Genomic DNA, 15,981 nt, shown 5'->3' with positions numbered 1-15,981 from the left:
TATAGCCAGGACCTTCTGGAAGCTTCCAGATCCCTGAGATGGACCAATCAGATCTGGAGACGGACCTGTGCATGTGACTCCCAATCTCCAATGGGAGATCGTCTCGTGAGCATGCACAGTGGAGCGACGGAAGGACTTAGCCTCTGGAGCGGCTTGCTGCTGAGCAGCCTGCATTGCTATTGCTGGCCAAAAGGTGGCAGCAACAGCCAGACCCACAGAGCAGGTCTGGGCAAAGCGTCGGGAATGACGGGGCTGCTGAGCAAGCTCCTCTGCGGTCGATGGAGAATGGGAGACCGCAGAATGTGAGGGTCTGGATTCCTGCTGTGCCGCTGCAGGAACCCGAAGCCTAACAGATACTTTGCACATAATGTCCTTGGTGGGAATTAAACCCAAGACCCCAGTATTGCAAGGCTGTTGTGCTAACTACTAAGCCACCATGCTGCTCATGTAAACCTAGATTGATAGATTTAGCGATTTACTGGTGAACTAACAGTATTGCCATTCCTAAAAATTAAGTGTTCATCCTCAATATACATGTATATAAGTAAATAAGCACCATAGTTTTTCACTTGAATCCTTGGATGATTCCTCCATTTTTGTTTGAATATAAAAAGGGTTGTCCCCTTCTGAGGACCGTGCTGCTAATTTTTTCATTTGACATCTCATCTAATATATAAAGCTTATGTCCGGAATTGATATCTGCACCGTCGCAGCTACAGCCACAAAATTTTTCACAATCACACGTCTGGCCCCCGAGAGCGTCATAGGCTATGTTGTGAGGCGAAGTTTTAACCCCGCGCGTTCCAATTCACCAAACAATTTTGCCTTTTATTCTAATCATTTCTATGGTGTTATCGTCCTTCTGTAAAGCTGGAAATAACACAATTTATTACCGTGCCAACACAGACCACCCTCTGACACAGACTTCAGGGGGAGCCCAGTATCACACAGGATAGGATTAGATACACGGCTCAGCAGTCAGTATAACACAGGATAGGATTAGATACACAGCTCAGCACACAGTATCACACAGGATAGGATTAGATACACGGCTCAGCAGACGGTATCACACAGGATAGGGTTAGATACACAGCTCAGAAACAGGATGTGCCAAAGGAGAGGACATTTTATTTCCAAGAATTACACTCATTCCATCTGATTTGTTGTTTGATTTTAAGCACCTCCAGTTTTAAGTTCAAACAGAATAGGATTAGATACAAGGCTCAGCAGTCCGTATCACACAGGATAGGATTAGATACACAGCTCCGCAGTTTGTATCACACAGGATAGGGTTAGATACACGGCTCAGCAGGCAGTATTACACAAGATAGGATTAGATACACGTCTGAGCAATCAGTAACACACGATAGGATTAGATACACAGCTCAACAGAAAGTATCACACAGGAGAGGATTAGGTACACAGCTCAGCAGACATTATCACACAGGATAGGGTTAGATACACAGCTCAGAAACCAGATGTGCCACAGGAGAAGACAATTTCATTCCAAGAATTCCACTCATTCCATCTGATTTGTTTTTTGATTTTAAACGCCTCCAGTTTCCAGATCAACTGCTATTTGCAATGTCCATTAACAATGCTCAGGGACAGTCCTTGAAAGTAGTAGGGATCGATTTGCAATCTCCATGCTTTTCTCATGGTCAACTTTACGTGGCCTGTTCAAGAGCTGGAACTGCCAAAAATCTGTTCCTCTTTGCACCAAAAGGAAAAACCAAAAATGTAGTTTATCAAAAGGCTCTTGAATGAGTGGAAAATAAAATACTATAAATACTTGGGTAATCGTTTAGTTAATTTGTGTTGCAAATCTGTAGTGTTGAATATATGATGTGAAATGTTTTTATGTGCAATATAATCATTATAATTTGTTATAACTAACCACAGTTGGTTACTATCCCCAGGCAACGCCGGGCTCTTCAGCTAGTGTATTTATAAAAGTTACACTGTTGACATTTTTCAAGGAGTTTTTTGTTTAGTTGTTGTCTTAATTAAGAAAGACAAACATATTTTCCAACTAAGCGCTAGACATGAATTGAAAGATGAGCAACTATATTTTTGAAAAAGCACTTGTACTGTCAACATTGACATAGCTCTGAAGAACTGTAAATTATGATGATGATGAGTGACAATTACATTAATTACTGTAATAGAAGAAAATGACATGGCAGGCCTACCTCCTATATTAGTACAGTGCAAGGCTTGGTATTTCTTTACTTGCAGGTGAGCAGACTAATGGCACCCATATGGTGAATTAGCATCTATGATGTACTCATGCTTATCTATTAGAACATGCTTTCCTACATGTACTAGAAAGAAAGAAAGAAAGAAAGAAAGAAAGAAAGAAAGAAGAAAACAACAAAGCAGAACCAATCCGCACATGCAGTTGCAAACTTCCAGATCCACTGGAAATCAAATCCAAAAAAGTAGCAAAAATGGAGGCCGCATCTCCTTCAGTAAGACTTAGAATATTTTTTAGTATAAAAATTTAGAATAAATATTTTTCCAAGTTTTACTGGAAGAACTAGCTGAAGAGCCCAGTGTTGCCTGGGCATAGTAACCAACTGTGGTTAGTTATAACAAATTATAATGATTATATTGCACATAAAAACATTTCACATCATATATTCAACACTACCGATTTGCAACACAAATTAACTAAACGATTACCCAAGTATTGATAGTATTTTATTTTCAACTCATTCAAGATTTTTGGTTTTTCTTTTCGGTGCAAAGATGAACAGATTTTTGGCAGTTCCAACTCTTGAACAAATCATGTAAAGTTGACCATGAGAAAAGCATGGAGATTGCAAATCGATCCCTACTACTTTCAAGGACTGTCCCTGAGCATTGTTAATGGACATTGCAAATAGCAGTTGAACTGGAAACTGGAGGCGTTTAAAATCAAAAAACAAATCAGATGGAATGAGTGGAATTCTTGGAATAAAAATGTCCTCTCCTTTGGCATACCCTGTTTCTGAGCCATGTATCTAATCCTATCCTGTGTGATACTGTCTGCTGAGCTGTGTACCTAATCGTCTCCTGTGTAATACTGACTGCTGAGCCGTGTATCTAATCCTATCCTGTGTGATACTGACTGCTGAGCTGTGTATCTAATCCTATCCTTTGTGATAGTGACTGCTGAGCTGTGTATCTAAACCTATTCTCTGATACTTTCTGCTGAGCCGTGTATCTAATACTATTCTGTGTGATACTGTGTGCTGAACTGTGTATCTAATCCTATTCTGTGTGATACTGTGTGCTGAACTGTGTATCTAATCCTATTCCGTGTGATACTGTCTGCTGAGCCGTGTATCTATTCCTATCCTGTGTGATAATGACTGCTGAGTTGTGTATCTAATCCTATCCTGTGTGCTACTGGGCTCTCCCTGCAGTCTGTGTCAGAGGGTGGTCTGTGTTGGCATGGTAATAAATTGTGTTATTTCCAGCTTTACAGCAGGACGATAACACCATAGAAATAAGAAAAATAGGCCAAATTGTTTGGTGAATTGGATCGCGCAGGGTTAAAATTTCGCCTCACAACATAGCCTATGACGCTCTCGGGGTCCAGACGTGTAACTGTGCAAAATTTTGTGGCTGTAGCTGCGACAGTGCAGATGCCAATCCCGGACATACACACATACATACATACACACACATTGAGCTTTATACATGAGATATGCAGCCTCCATTTTTGCTACTTAGATGAATAAATACTGTATACAGACACAGCTAGATACATTGGTACTTTAGATAGTCAGATTGATAGACACAATAACTAATCCAGTACTCAAAAATTATTTGGCATTCTTCTACCAGTGACAGACTAGTCTCGTCACCTGGCATTTTTTTTCTATAGTACCTTTTACATTATTCTACCTATGAATTAATTGGTAAATTAAGTGGCAAATTAGAGGCATGCACAAATCATAATGTGCACCGCAGGAGATGTACAGAATAAATTTATATGTAATGGATAGCTCATAGTACGTTAATGTCAAGCTGTGACCATCTTTGGTTAGGAACTGGGACCCTAACTATCCCTGTCCCAGGGTACTCATAATGGTACAGAGGCTCGAGTCTCCAACCTTACTATAGAACGCTTACTAGAAAGCATACATCCAAAAACAACATACAACAATCTCCAGCAACAACTACAAACTCCAACTTTAGCACACCAACTCCATCAAGGCAGGAAGTAAACTTTCACAGGTGGAGATGAGAAAGTCTGGCTAGGTTTTATAGAGAGAGAAAATGAGCAGGTCAAGAGCAACTGTGAGATGGCGCTGCATGTCTGTAACCAACATACAAAGAATCGTTAACCTCCTCAGGACCAAAAGAAACAAAGTCCATTTAACATGAGCAACAAGACAGACAGACTAAATGGAAGACTGCGATTCACATTACGTAATGATCGCCTCACTCCAGATCGCCTAGGAGGACATGACACACTTGTGACAGTTAAGCAGTAACTAAGCTACTGTATATTTGAAGATTAGTTCAGATTCACATATTTGAAGGACTATTAGATATTGTATATTGAAGCCCACTTAGTATGTTACAAAAATGTGAATAAAGTCATTTACAGATGTGTCCACTATTACTCTCCACTAAATTTTCTTGAGACACCTATGGTGATGATTTAGCAAACTTTGAACAAAACAATCTTGTGTTAAAATTCCATGTACCCATATCCAAAGGGACAAATACCACATAGTGACCTATATTACCACATACAAGGAGCAAATACAGCCACACCATGACCAGACCACATATTGCCACCATAGTGACAGAGTAATAGCACATACAAGGGAAAAATACCACCACATCATGCCCAGACCACATATTACCACCACATGGTGACTGAATACTACAATACTGATCATTAATAAAAAAAAAAAACATAATACTATCACCATAAGTGCCATTATACACAGGAGATCTGTACTTAGTATGCAGTGTCTGTGTACAGGTAATACAGTGATCACCAGTGACATTATACACAGGACCTCTGTATATAGTGCCAGTGTACAGGTAATACAGTGATCACTGGTGACATTGTACACAGGAACTATGTATATAGTGTATAGTGTCAGTGCACAGGTAATACAGTGATCACTGGTGACATTGTACAAAGGCATTCTGTGTATAGTGTATAGTGTCAGTGTACAGGTAACACACTGACTCACCAGTGATGTCTCTAGATGAAGTCATTCAGCTTCGTTTTTCATCTTTCATCCAGCACAGACCCCCATCACGTCTTCCACCCAGGGCTCGTTTCTGCAGGAAATAACAGTTATCTAGAGCTCCATTTGCAGAACACATTACTTAATTTTTTCCCAACTTCTACAATACACCAGATGAAGAAAAAAAAGGCGACATATTTTCACTCTGCACAGTAACAGGACCTTCCCCCATTTAAAACAGTATCCTCAAAAAAATAAATTACATCACTGCAGTAATAATATCCCTTAATTAGCCCTTATGGTAATAATATCCCCCATCCTGGCCCCCGTGTGTCTCATTCTTGAGTCCAGCCATATTTTCTCTCATGCTTCCCTCATGAGTATCCATTCTGCCTCCATATGATCTCCCGATCCTGCCCCATCTGTCTACATCGTATCCATCCTGCCCCATGATCTTGCACCAGGTGTCTCCCATCCTGCCCCGTGTCTCGCATCCCGCCCCCTCCTGTGTCTCGCATCCCGCCCCCTCCTGTGTCTCGCATCCCGCCCCCTCCTGTGTCTCGCATCCCGCCCCCTCCTGTGTCTCGCATCCTGCCCCCTCCTGTGTCTCGCATCCTGCCCCCTCCTGTGTCTCGCATCCTGCCCCCTCCTGTGTCTCACTGTCATATTCTGCCCCCGTGTCATGCATTCTGCCCCCCATGTCCAGCATTCTGCCCCCCATGTCCAGCATTCTGTCCCGGGTCCCCCGAATTGCCGCTTTCAATAGGAAAAAAAAAGGAGTTCTTCTTACCTGACCGCGCTCCTGTGGTGAAGCTTCCTCCACGCAGTTGAAGTGCGCACTCACCGGCGACTGATAATGTCATCAGGCGACGTGCGTGCTGCGGTTGACACCAGCTGCCAGCCTCCGATTGGCTGGCAGCTGTTAACTATTGACATGCGGGCCCGCAGCGCCGCTAAGGGCCCGGTTTAGCCTGCCGGTAGGGGCCCGGTGAGCAGATAAGACTGGGCCTGATGAGGTCCCCATACGCCAGTCAGGGCAGTAATGCCCTGATGGTGGCCCTGTGCTGGAGGAGAGTCAGGAGACCCTATACACAATTCTCACTATGGTGTGAGAATCATTAGACCCTATATAAATTGTTCTCTATAGGTAAGGGACAATGTGTAGGGGCCTCTTGTCTTTCTAGGGTTAGAAAGACACTAGGTCCCATACACATTGTTCTCTATGGTTGGAGAGTCAGGAGGATACACACACATTGTTCTCTATCGTTACTAGTCTCACCAACAGTAGCCTAATGTATATGATCAGCTTTATATATGGCTTAGACAAAAGTAATCCTACTGCTGTCCTTGTCCCATGAAGTCAGCGTATTGTCATTGAATAGTGACAGAACATAAAAGCTGTATTATTATTACCTGTGGATTATAACTGTTATGCATTGTCTCAGAGCACTCCCTGTTTTTTATTTTATATTCGCCTATGACATCTCAATTCTCATTCCCTACAGATAATACATACTGTAAGTGCTATTGACAAGGATGATTCGTATAGTGGACTTCAGTTTTCATATGAAGTAGCTAATCCAGCAGCACACAGTACAAACTTCACAGTCAAGGACAACAGAGGTAACTATAATAAATAATGTGTGTGTAGGTGTGCATATATAGGTGTGTATGTGTGTGTGCATGTATACAGTGGGTAAGGAAAGTATTCAAGGAGTTTGTATGTTCTCCCCGTGTTTGCGTGGGTTTCCTCTGCGTACTCCGGTTTCCTCCCACATTCCAAAGACCTATTGATAGGGAATTTAGATTGTGAGCCCCATCCGGAACAGTGATGATAATGTGTGCAAACTGTAAAGCGCTGCGGAGTATGTTAGCACTATATAAAAATAAAGATTATTATTATATTCAGACCCCTTTAAATTTTTACTCTGTTTCATTGCAGCCATTTGTTAAATTGAAAAAAGTTCATTTTTTTCTCATTTAATGTACACTCTGCATCCTATCTTATCTGAAAAAAAAACAGAAAAGTAGAAATGTTTACAAATTTATTAAAACAGAAAAATTGAAATCACATGGTCATAAGTATTTGGACCCTTTGCTCGGACACTCATATGTAAGTCACATGCTGTCCATTTCCTTGAGATTCTCCTTGAGATGGTTCTATTCCTTCACAGTCCAGCTGTGTTAAATTAAACTGATAGGACTTGATTTGTAAAGGCACACACACCTGTCTATATAAGACCTCACAGCTCATAGTGCATGTCAGACCAAATGAGAATCATGAGGTCAAAGAAACTGGCCAAGGAGCTCAGAGACATAATGTTGCAAGGCACAGATCTGGCCAAGGTTACAAAAGAATTTCTGCAGTACTCAAGGTTCCTAAGAGCACAGTGGCCTCCATAATCCTTAACTGCAAGAAGTTTGGGACCACCAGAAGTCTTCCTAGACCTGGCCGACCAGCCAAACTGAGCAATCGTGTGAGAAGAGCATTGGTGAGAGAGGTAAAGAAGAATCCCAAGATCACTGTGGCTGAGCTCCACAGATGCAGTAGAGAGATGGGAGAAACTTCCACAAAGTCAACTATCACTGCTGCCCTCTACCAGTCGGGCTTTTATGGCAGAGTGACCCGACGGAAGCCTCTCCTCAGTGCAATAGTTAGGAATTGTGCACACTCAGGTCGTATTAGAAGAGATAGGTGCTGGTGAATTGGACCACTGGGGCCCTAAACATGAATAGAAGAAATGATTCACCACACTCAACAACTTGATAGTATGCAAAAATTCGTAAATGTATTAAAAGTGTCCAATCCATCAAAGAATGTGCCCAAACAAGATTAGGATATGTACAATCAAAAATACCCAACGTTTCGATCATCCCGGATCTTAATCATGGGGTACACTTAATGGAAATAGTAGCGGACCTAGGGCACTTTGACAGGATATACGTCCCCTTAAGGTAGGTACTGGAAGGTTTAGAAAATGTTGAAAAGGGCTCAAGCGGATGTTGCCAGATTTTCGTAGCGGAAGTACTATAGGTACTGGAAGGCTTAAATAATGTTGAAAAGGGCTCAAGTGAATGCTGCCAGGTTTTTGTAGTGGAAGTACTATATATTAGTTTTGGCTTGTGGTAGGGCGGTTTTAGCCTGGGGCTGTAATGGCCGTCATGTAATAGTTTCCACCTGGGGAGTTCTTGAGATATGGAAAGAGGCGGTAAAGGCGGCGCTCCCGCGCCCTGTCCTGGGGTGGATGGAAGACAGTCTTCTATCCACCCCAGGACAGGGCGCGGGAGCGCCGCCTTTACCGCCTCTTTCCCTATCTCAAGGACTGCACTGCTCATCACCTGCCCAATACAATCCTATCAGTGAAACATGGTGGCAGCATCATGCTATGGGGGTGTTTTTCAGCTGCAGGGACAGGATGACTGGTTGAAATTGAAGGAAACATGAATGCGGCCAAGTACAGAGAGATCCTGAATGCAAACCTCTTCCAGAGTGCTCTGGACCTCAGGCTTGGCCGAAGGTTCACCTTCCATCAAGACAGTGACCCTAAGCACACAGCTAAAATAACAAAGGAGTGGCTTCAGGACAACTCTGTGACCATTCTTGACTGGCCCAGCCAGAACTCTGACCACAAGCCTATTAAGCATCTGTGGAGAGACCTGAAAATGGCTGTTCACCATCCAACCTGACGGCACTGGAGAGGATCTGCAAGGAAGAATGGCAGAGGATCCCCAAATCCAAGTGTGAAAAACTTGTTGCATCATTCCCAAGAAGACTCATGGCTGTACTAGGGGTGCTTCTACTCAATACTGAGCAAAGGGTCTGAATACTTATGACCATGTGATATTTCAGGTTTTCTTTTTTAATAAATTTGCAAAAATTTCTACGTTTGTTTTTTTTTTCAGTCAAGTTGCAGATGTACATTAATGAAAAAAAAATGAACTTTTTTGAATTTACCAAATGGCTGTAATGAAACAAAGAGAGAAAAATTTAAAGTGGTCTGAATACTTTTTGCACCCACTGTAGGTGTACATGTATAGGTGTGTATGTGTGTGCAAGTGTGTATGTATAGATGTGTATGTGTGTGCATGTATAGGTGTGTGTGCAAGTGTGCATATGTAGGTGTGTTTAGATAGTTGTGTATATTGAAGCTGTGTGCGTTTTTGTGTATGTAAAGTCCCTGTTTTTTTCGATTTCAGATAACACAGCTGGCATCTATACACGGAGAAATGGATATAGCCGCCATGAGATGAACACATACTTATTGCCAGTGGTTATTTCCGATTATGGGTTTCCTATACAGAGTAGCACTGGCACTCTTACCATCCGTGTTTGTGCCTGTGACCACAAGGGTAACATGCAGTCTTGTACCGCTGAAGCTCTGAGCCATCCCACTGGTTTGAGCACAGGAGCTCTGATTGCCATCCTCCTCTGCATAATTATACTACTAGGTAAGTAATGGTAATGGTGTTTACACAACTGATAATTCAATATTCTGAAATAATCTATGTGGGAAAGTGAAGTTGTAGAAGGCACATTCATATCTATTGATTTCAATAGGAAATGTGTGATTCTTTGTATCCTTGGGGTGGCGCTATAGGTAAATTGAACTCAAATTTAAAACCATCACTTGAGATTCCTTCAGCCAGACAAGATGTGAGGGGGGACCACTCTCACCAAAAGTTGCCACCTTTTCTAAATACATACAGACATGGTCAAAATTGTTGGTACCCCTATTTTAATGACAGAAAAACCCACAATGGTCACAGAAATAACTTGAATCTGACAAAAGTAATAATAAATAAAAAATCTATGAAAATGAACAAATAAAAGTCAGACATTGCTTTTAAACCATGCTTGCACAGAATTTAAAAAAAATGAAACTCATGAAGTAGGCCTGGACAGAAATGATGGTACCCTTAACTTAATATTTTGTTGCACAACCTTTTGAGGCAATCACTATGTTAGGATTGGCGGAATGCACCAAATGTAAATTATAATAAGGTGCGTTTGCAACCCGGAGTCCACCGTGCCGTGATGGCGAAACCGCAGCTAGAGGACAATGGTTTAGTGAAGCCGCGAATAAGCACCGTAAACACACAGAGTTAAACGTCACTCCATGTTAACAGAGTGCAAAGCGTCTGACTCTGTTACTCCACAGAGCAGTGTGGAAACTGAGAGCACTCTAAGCTATGCCTTGTTAAACATCACAAGAGCATAGAGGGATTGATGCTAGTGGGTCCATATAACTCACCCCTCACTACACTGGTGATTGAACCTGCACTGACACACAGTGGCTTTTAAGCCCACGCCTGAGGACGCCCGATGCAGCCACTAAGTTCAAGCGGGAGTTCCCACCCTACACTGCCTGTCTAGGAACACACTTGCAGTGCTATTAGCGGCACACGTGCACATAGGGTGGTAGCTGTCCCACCTACACACACACATGCGTGCACACACAGCAAATAAGCATGATACTAGTGCACCAGCGTGCACCTTTGAGAGCCTTTTATACCTTTAGCTAAAGTCCAGACAGACAGGACCTTACCTGTGGACCAATCAGAATCTGCCACCTCACCAGAGCAGCTGACGTCCGAACACCAATGAGAAGGCGCCACATCATTGACATGCTCAGTAGGGAGAAATCCGGACTTAGTTCGGACTTAGTCTCCAGAGCACAACGCTGCACATGTATTCCAGTAGTCACCATAGGCTTAGCTGGAGAGCCAGCAGCAACTACACATGCAGCATGAGCTTGTGTAAGGCGCTGGGTCCGGAGTCTGTGTTGAGCAGTCGATACAATACTTAGATATGGAGGGTACCATCAACCAATAAAAGCTAGTATAATAGGGATCCAACCACAATATGTCTTAAGGTAAATTCAAATGGACAAAAGGAGGAGAAGACATATACACAAGTAGGGATCACCTTAAGATTCACAATTTTATTCCATAGGACATACAAAAAGCACCACAAATATAAAAACGGTTAAAAAATACAAGAGTTACACACAACCCATATACCTAGGGGCAGCAGACAGCCCTGTAAATCACCTTATACAAGTTCAATTGTCTTATTTGATCATCAATATAGCCTACAACATATCCAAAAATAGGAAGCGGTATATAGAAAAAATTGCCAATCCTACGTGTCCAAATGTCTGATTAGTTCCTAATATTGGTACCAATCTGCCATTTGGACACGTAGGATGTAGGATGACGTGTGTATATGTCTTCTCCTTTTGTCCTGTGCTGAGCAGTCATCCCAGCATAGAAAACTGAATGGGAGACCGCAGCACCAGACAAGGCTTGGGATCCATCCCATGCAGCGAGAGAATCCTGGTGCCTAACACACTGCAATCAAACAATTCCTGTAACTGTCAATGAAACGTCTGCACCTCTCAACAGGTAGTTTGGCCCATTCCTCAAGAGCAAACTGCTCCAGTTGTCTTGTGTTTTGAAGGTTGCCTCTTCAAGACTGCATGTTTCAGCTCTTTCCAAAGATGCTCAATAGTATTTAGGTCAGGGCTCATAGAAGGCCACTTCAGAATAGTCAAATGTTTTCCTCTTAGCCATTCTTGGGTGTTTTTAGCCTTGTGTTTTGGGTCTATCCTGTTGCAAGACCCATAACCCGTGACTGAGACCAAGCTTTCTGGCACTGGGCGGCACATTTGTCTCTAGAATCCCTTGATAGTCTTGAGATTTCATTGTACCCTGCACAAATTCTAGACACACTGTACCAGATGCAGCAAAGCAGCCCCAGAACATAATAGAGCCTCCTCCATGTTTCACAGTAGGGACAGTGTTCTTTTCTTGATATGCTTAATATTTCCATCTGTGAACATAGAGCTGATGTGCCTTGCCAAAAAGGTCCATTTTTGTCTCATCTGTCCATAGGACATTCTCTTAGAAGCTTTGTGGCTTGTCAGCATGTAGTTTGGCAAATTCCAATCTGGAATTTTTCATGATTTTTTTTCAACAAAGGTGTCCTCCTTGGTTGTCTCCCCATGAAGTCCACTTTGGCTCATACAACTATGGATGGTGCGATCTGACACTGATGTTCCTTGAGCTTGAAGTTCACCTTTAATCTGTTTAGAAGTTTTTTGGGGCTCTTTTGTTACCATTTGTATTATCCTTCTCTTTGATTTGTCATCAATTTTCCTCCTACGGCCACGTCCAGGGAGGTTGGCTACAGTCCCATGGATCTTGAATTTCTGAATAATATGTGCAACTGTAGTCACTGGAACATCAAGCTGCTTGGAGATGGTCTTATAACCATTAGCTTTAACATGTTTGTCTATAATTTTCTTTCTAATCTCCTGAGACAACTCTTTCCTTCACTTCCTCTGGTCCTTGTTGAGTGTGATACACACCATTTCACCAAACAGCACAGTGAGTATCTGTAGCCCTCTATACAGGCCCACTCACTGATTCCAAGATTGTAGACACCTGTGATGCTAATTAGTGGACACACCTTCATTTAACATGTCCCTTTTGTCACATTATTTTCAGGGGTACCATCATTTCTGTCCAGGCCTATTTCTTGAGTTTTATTTTTTTTAAATTCTGTGGAAGCATGGTTGAAAAGCAATGTCTGACTTTCATTTGTTCATTTTCATAGATTTTTTATTTATTACTTTTGACAGATTCAAGTTATTTATGTCACCATTGTGGGTTTTTCTATCATTACAGGAGGGATACCAACAATTTTGACCACGTGTGTATATTGACCTCAGTTCCTACACTGTTGTCAGTGTTGATCTTGTTGCTATATTATGATCTGTATCAGAATCATATTACATGTATATGTTATATACAGAAAGTGAAAATGTCAGTGATTTGGGGTATATTCATCATATAGTGTTCTTCATACAAGTCAACGCTAGATATTGGAGTTAGGTTACCCCTGACAAACTTATCGTTCTGGTAGAGTGTTTACAGCGGAGTACAATGCGTCTGCAAAACTTTTATACAGAGTAAACTTGAAAAGATAGAGTTTTAGTAGAAACGTTCCGCTTCTGTGTCAAGGGCACATATCTTGTGTATCTTCTAGAACTCCTAACGTAAGGCAATCAGCGTATCTCCCAAACTGTTAGTTCATGTGGCAGATAATAACACAGTTAGTATTGTGAGAAGAGAGCCGCACTCATTGTTTTGTGAAATGTTTATTGACTACGGCGATGCGGAAAGCTCTCAGCCTCACCATTGATTACTGTAGTGTGCATTCCACAGTTGAGTATTCCAATGTCTTTGTGTATAGCCACCTGTCAGCCAGTATGTCTTTTTCTATACCGGAGCTTCGGTACAGTTATTTTCAGGCATTTTACAAACCGAAATGAAACACATCTATTATATAAATGCAAACAGGATTCTAAAGTTTAATTATGGACAGATCTCCACCCATAATTCTTGCTGTATAAAGTTTGTCTTTCATGCATTTCATATATTTCTTTTCATAGCCTTTCTACAGAATTGGCTTTATTCTTTTATATGAAGGAATTATTTCATATTAGTTGGAGTTATATATCTCAGAAAGCAGACTCTTATCATGAGAAGAACTGTAATACCAGACCCTGCCTGTGGACAATAGTGGCGCTGTTTCTTATACAATCCTCCTTGAATCATTGTTTACATTCCCTTTAATGGCAGTCAGATGTATTTTAAAGGTACTGTCACACTAAGCGATATCGCTAGCAATATCGCTATAACTTGTGACATTATAGCGATATTGCTAGCGATATCGCTGTGTGTGATACTTAGCTACAACCCGCTCCCAGGCTGGTTATCGCTGATCGTGCGAGAACGTCCTGGACAGTTTCTCGTCATCAGCTTCCTGCGGCGCTTCCTGTGGAGAGACGAGTGACGAGCGTGGAGCCGGGCGGGAGGACGCAGGATCGCCCAGTGTGACAGGTAAGTAGCGACCCCCGTCCGCTGCGATGTCGCTGGTGATATCTGCCTGTGTGGCAGCTCACTAGCGACCACTTAGCGATGTACCAGCGATCCTGACCACATCATATCGCTGGTCGGGATTGCTGGTACATCGCTAAGTGTGACAGTACCTTAAGGGTCCCGTTTCACTTAGCGACGCACCAGCGATTCCGACAACGATACGACCTGGTAAGGATCGCTAGTGCGTCGCTAAATGGTCGCTAGTAAGCTGCCAAACAGGCAGATCTCTTCAGCGATGCAACAATGATACGGCGATCCATATAACGACCTCGCCGGTTGTTCGTACTTTGTCACACAGCAGCTTTTCTGACGATTCCCACCTGCGTCCCTGAGTTCAACGTCACCAACAAGGTCGCTCGTCGGGTCACATGCTGGCCGGCGGGACGCCAACAATGAAAAAATGGCCCAGGACATTCGAGCATGATCAGCCATATCCAGCGGGGGTCCGGTCGCTGCTGCGTGTCGCATAAAACGAGATCGCTGTTGTGTCACAAAATCGGTGACGCTTCAGCGATCTCGCTAGCAATCTCGCTATGTGAGACGGGGGCTTAAGATTTGCTATCTGATTGCAGACTTTTAGTTGACACTTTCTGTACTCAGACATATTGATTGATTTCCGAGCATGAGTTGCTTGTTTCAGGTCCACAAGGAGAGATATGTGCAAGAACACACAATAATATACAATACATAGAGGAGGGTGACTTTAATTACAAATAATCGGGATGGAATATAATGAGAATGAAAGAATTGATCAAAAGGGAAGAGTATCCTGCTCTGCCTGTCTCATCACAGAACTTTACATAATTAGAGGCACGCTGAATGTTGATTTCTTTCCATGACATTGTTTATTGCGCGCAGAGTTTATCATGCCCTTGAATGCAGTCAATACCTTTGTTGTTTCCCAACAATGACATAATAGGCAGCGCTTCTTCTTCCTTCAGACAGTATTTCAGTTTGTACCCACACTTAGTCCTATCCAAACAGATCAATGTGGCTTTATTTTCGTAGGATTATGCGACCAGCAGAGCAAGTCGTGTCTGGTTGTAGTTCTTCCTATGTAACTATTTACATTCTTAGCTTCTGTCCAGAATGCTTGGGTCGTTCTCGCTTACTTTTGGCTGCTATTAATAGCCTGTCCACATTAATTACCTTTCTTTCATTGGCAAGATTGGGACATGTGATTGGTAGATAATGCAGAGTTGTAGCTTTGATCCTTCAGGCAATCGCTCCTAATCAAGACTTTCACAGAGAAGAACTATGGATAGTATTTGCTGTTATTTGCATCTGGACTGGAGAAATCTTAAAGAACTGATACTATATGAATGGAGGGCGCATTTTTAGGTAATTGTACCAGCCTATACAAAATATGACCATCTGGGATGGTAACAAACTGCTGAAAACTACCGAAAGTGCCAACATAGTATTCTAGAGTTCTACTGCCAGCTCTCTAGATAAGCCAGAGAACGACTGAGAGTGCATTTACAGCGGCCCATTCTCATATCGATAGTCGTGCAGTGTAAGCATCCTGCAAATCACCTGACAAAGGAGCGAAACGCTTGTTTTCCTGGTAAAATGATTTTTAAGCTTGCCGGTCGCTCTGTACACACGGGAAGTGCAGTTAGCCAACTAGACAGACAAGTAAGAGAGCGCCAATGGGTAGACTTGTAGCCGATCGGTTAAACGCCTCCACCTGCTAGTATAAGCCCACCCTTAGAATATATATGATTACCCGATGTTTACTGTACAGAGTGCTCACATATGCCACATGGATCTACACATAATTTATTCATATCGGCATTTGTTCTCAATGAGGCACATGATCTCATTTATCTTT

The 15,981-nt window shown here is 42.3% G+C and overlaps 1 protein-coding gene and 1 long non-coding RNA gene across 5 annotated transcripts in view; one reads left to right on the top strand and one right to left on the bottom strand.

Moving 5' to 3' along the window:
• Positions 1-15,981, top strand: part of LOC141052887 (cadherin-6-like) — a 459,217-nt gene that overhangs the window by 423,480 nt on the left and 19,756 nt on the right. For all 3 annotated transcript variants that reach the window (XM_073550207.1, XM_073550209.1, XM_073550208.1), the window contains 2 exons: positions 6,707-6,824; positions 9,399-9,650. In XM_073550207.1, the coding sequence (XP_073406308.1) occupies positions 6,707-6,824; positions 9,399-9,650 (370 nt within the window). The remainder of the gene's footprint in view (positions 1-6,706; positions 6,825-9,398; positions 9,651-15,981) is intronic.
• The window catches only part of LOC141052888 (uncharacterized), a 48,218-nt gene that overhangs the window by 30,734 nt on the left and 1,503 nt on the right, over positions 1-15,981 (bottom strand). The gene's annotated exons all lie outside the window — the stretch shown is intronic.

Source organism: Dendrobates tinctorius, unplaced genomic scaffold (assembly GCF_039654945.1).
Source record: "Dendrobates tinctorius isolate UK_male_01 unplaced genomic scaffold, ASM3965494v1 ptg000163l, whole genome shotgun sequence".
NCBI lineage: Eukaryota > Metazoa > Chordata > Amphibia > Anura > Dendrobatidae > Dendrobates > Dendrobates tinctorius.
The sequence above is the reverse complement of the archived record's forward strand: the minus strand, read 5'-3'. Positions and strand labels throughout refer to the sequence as shown.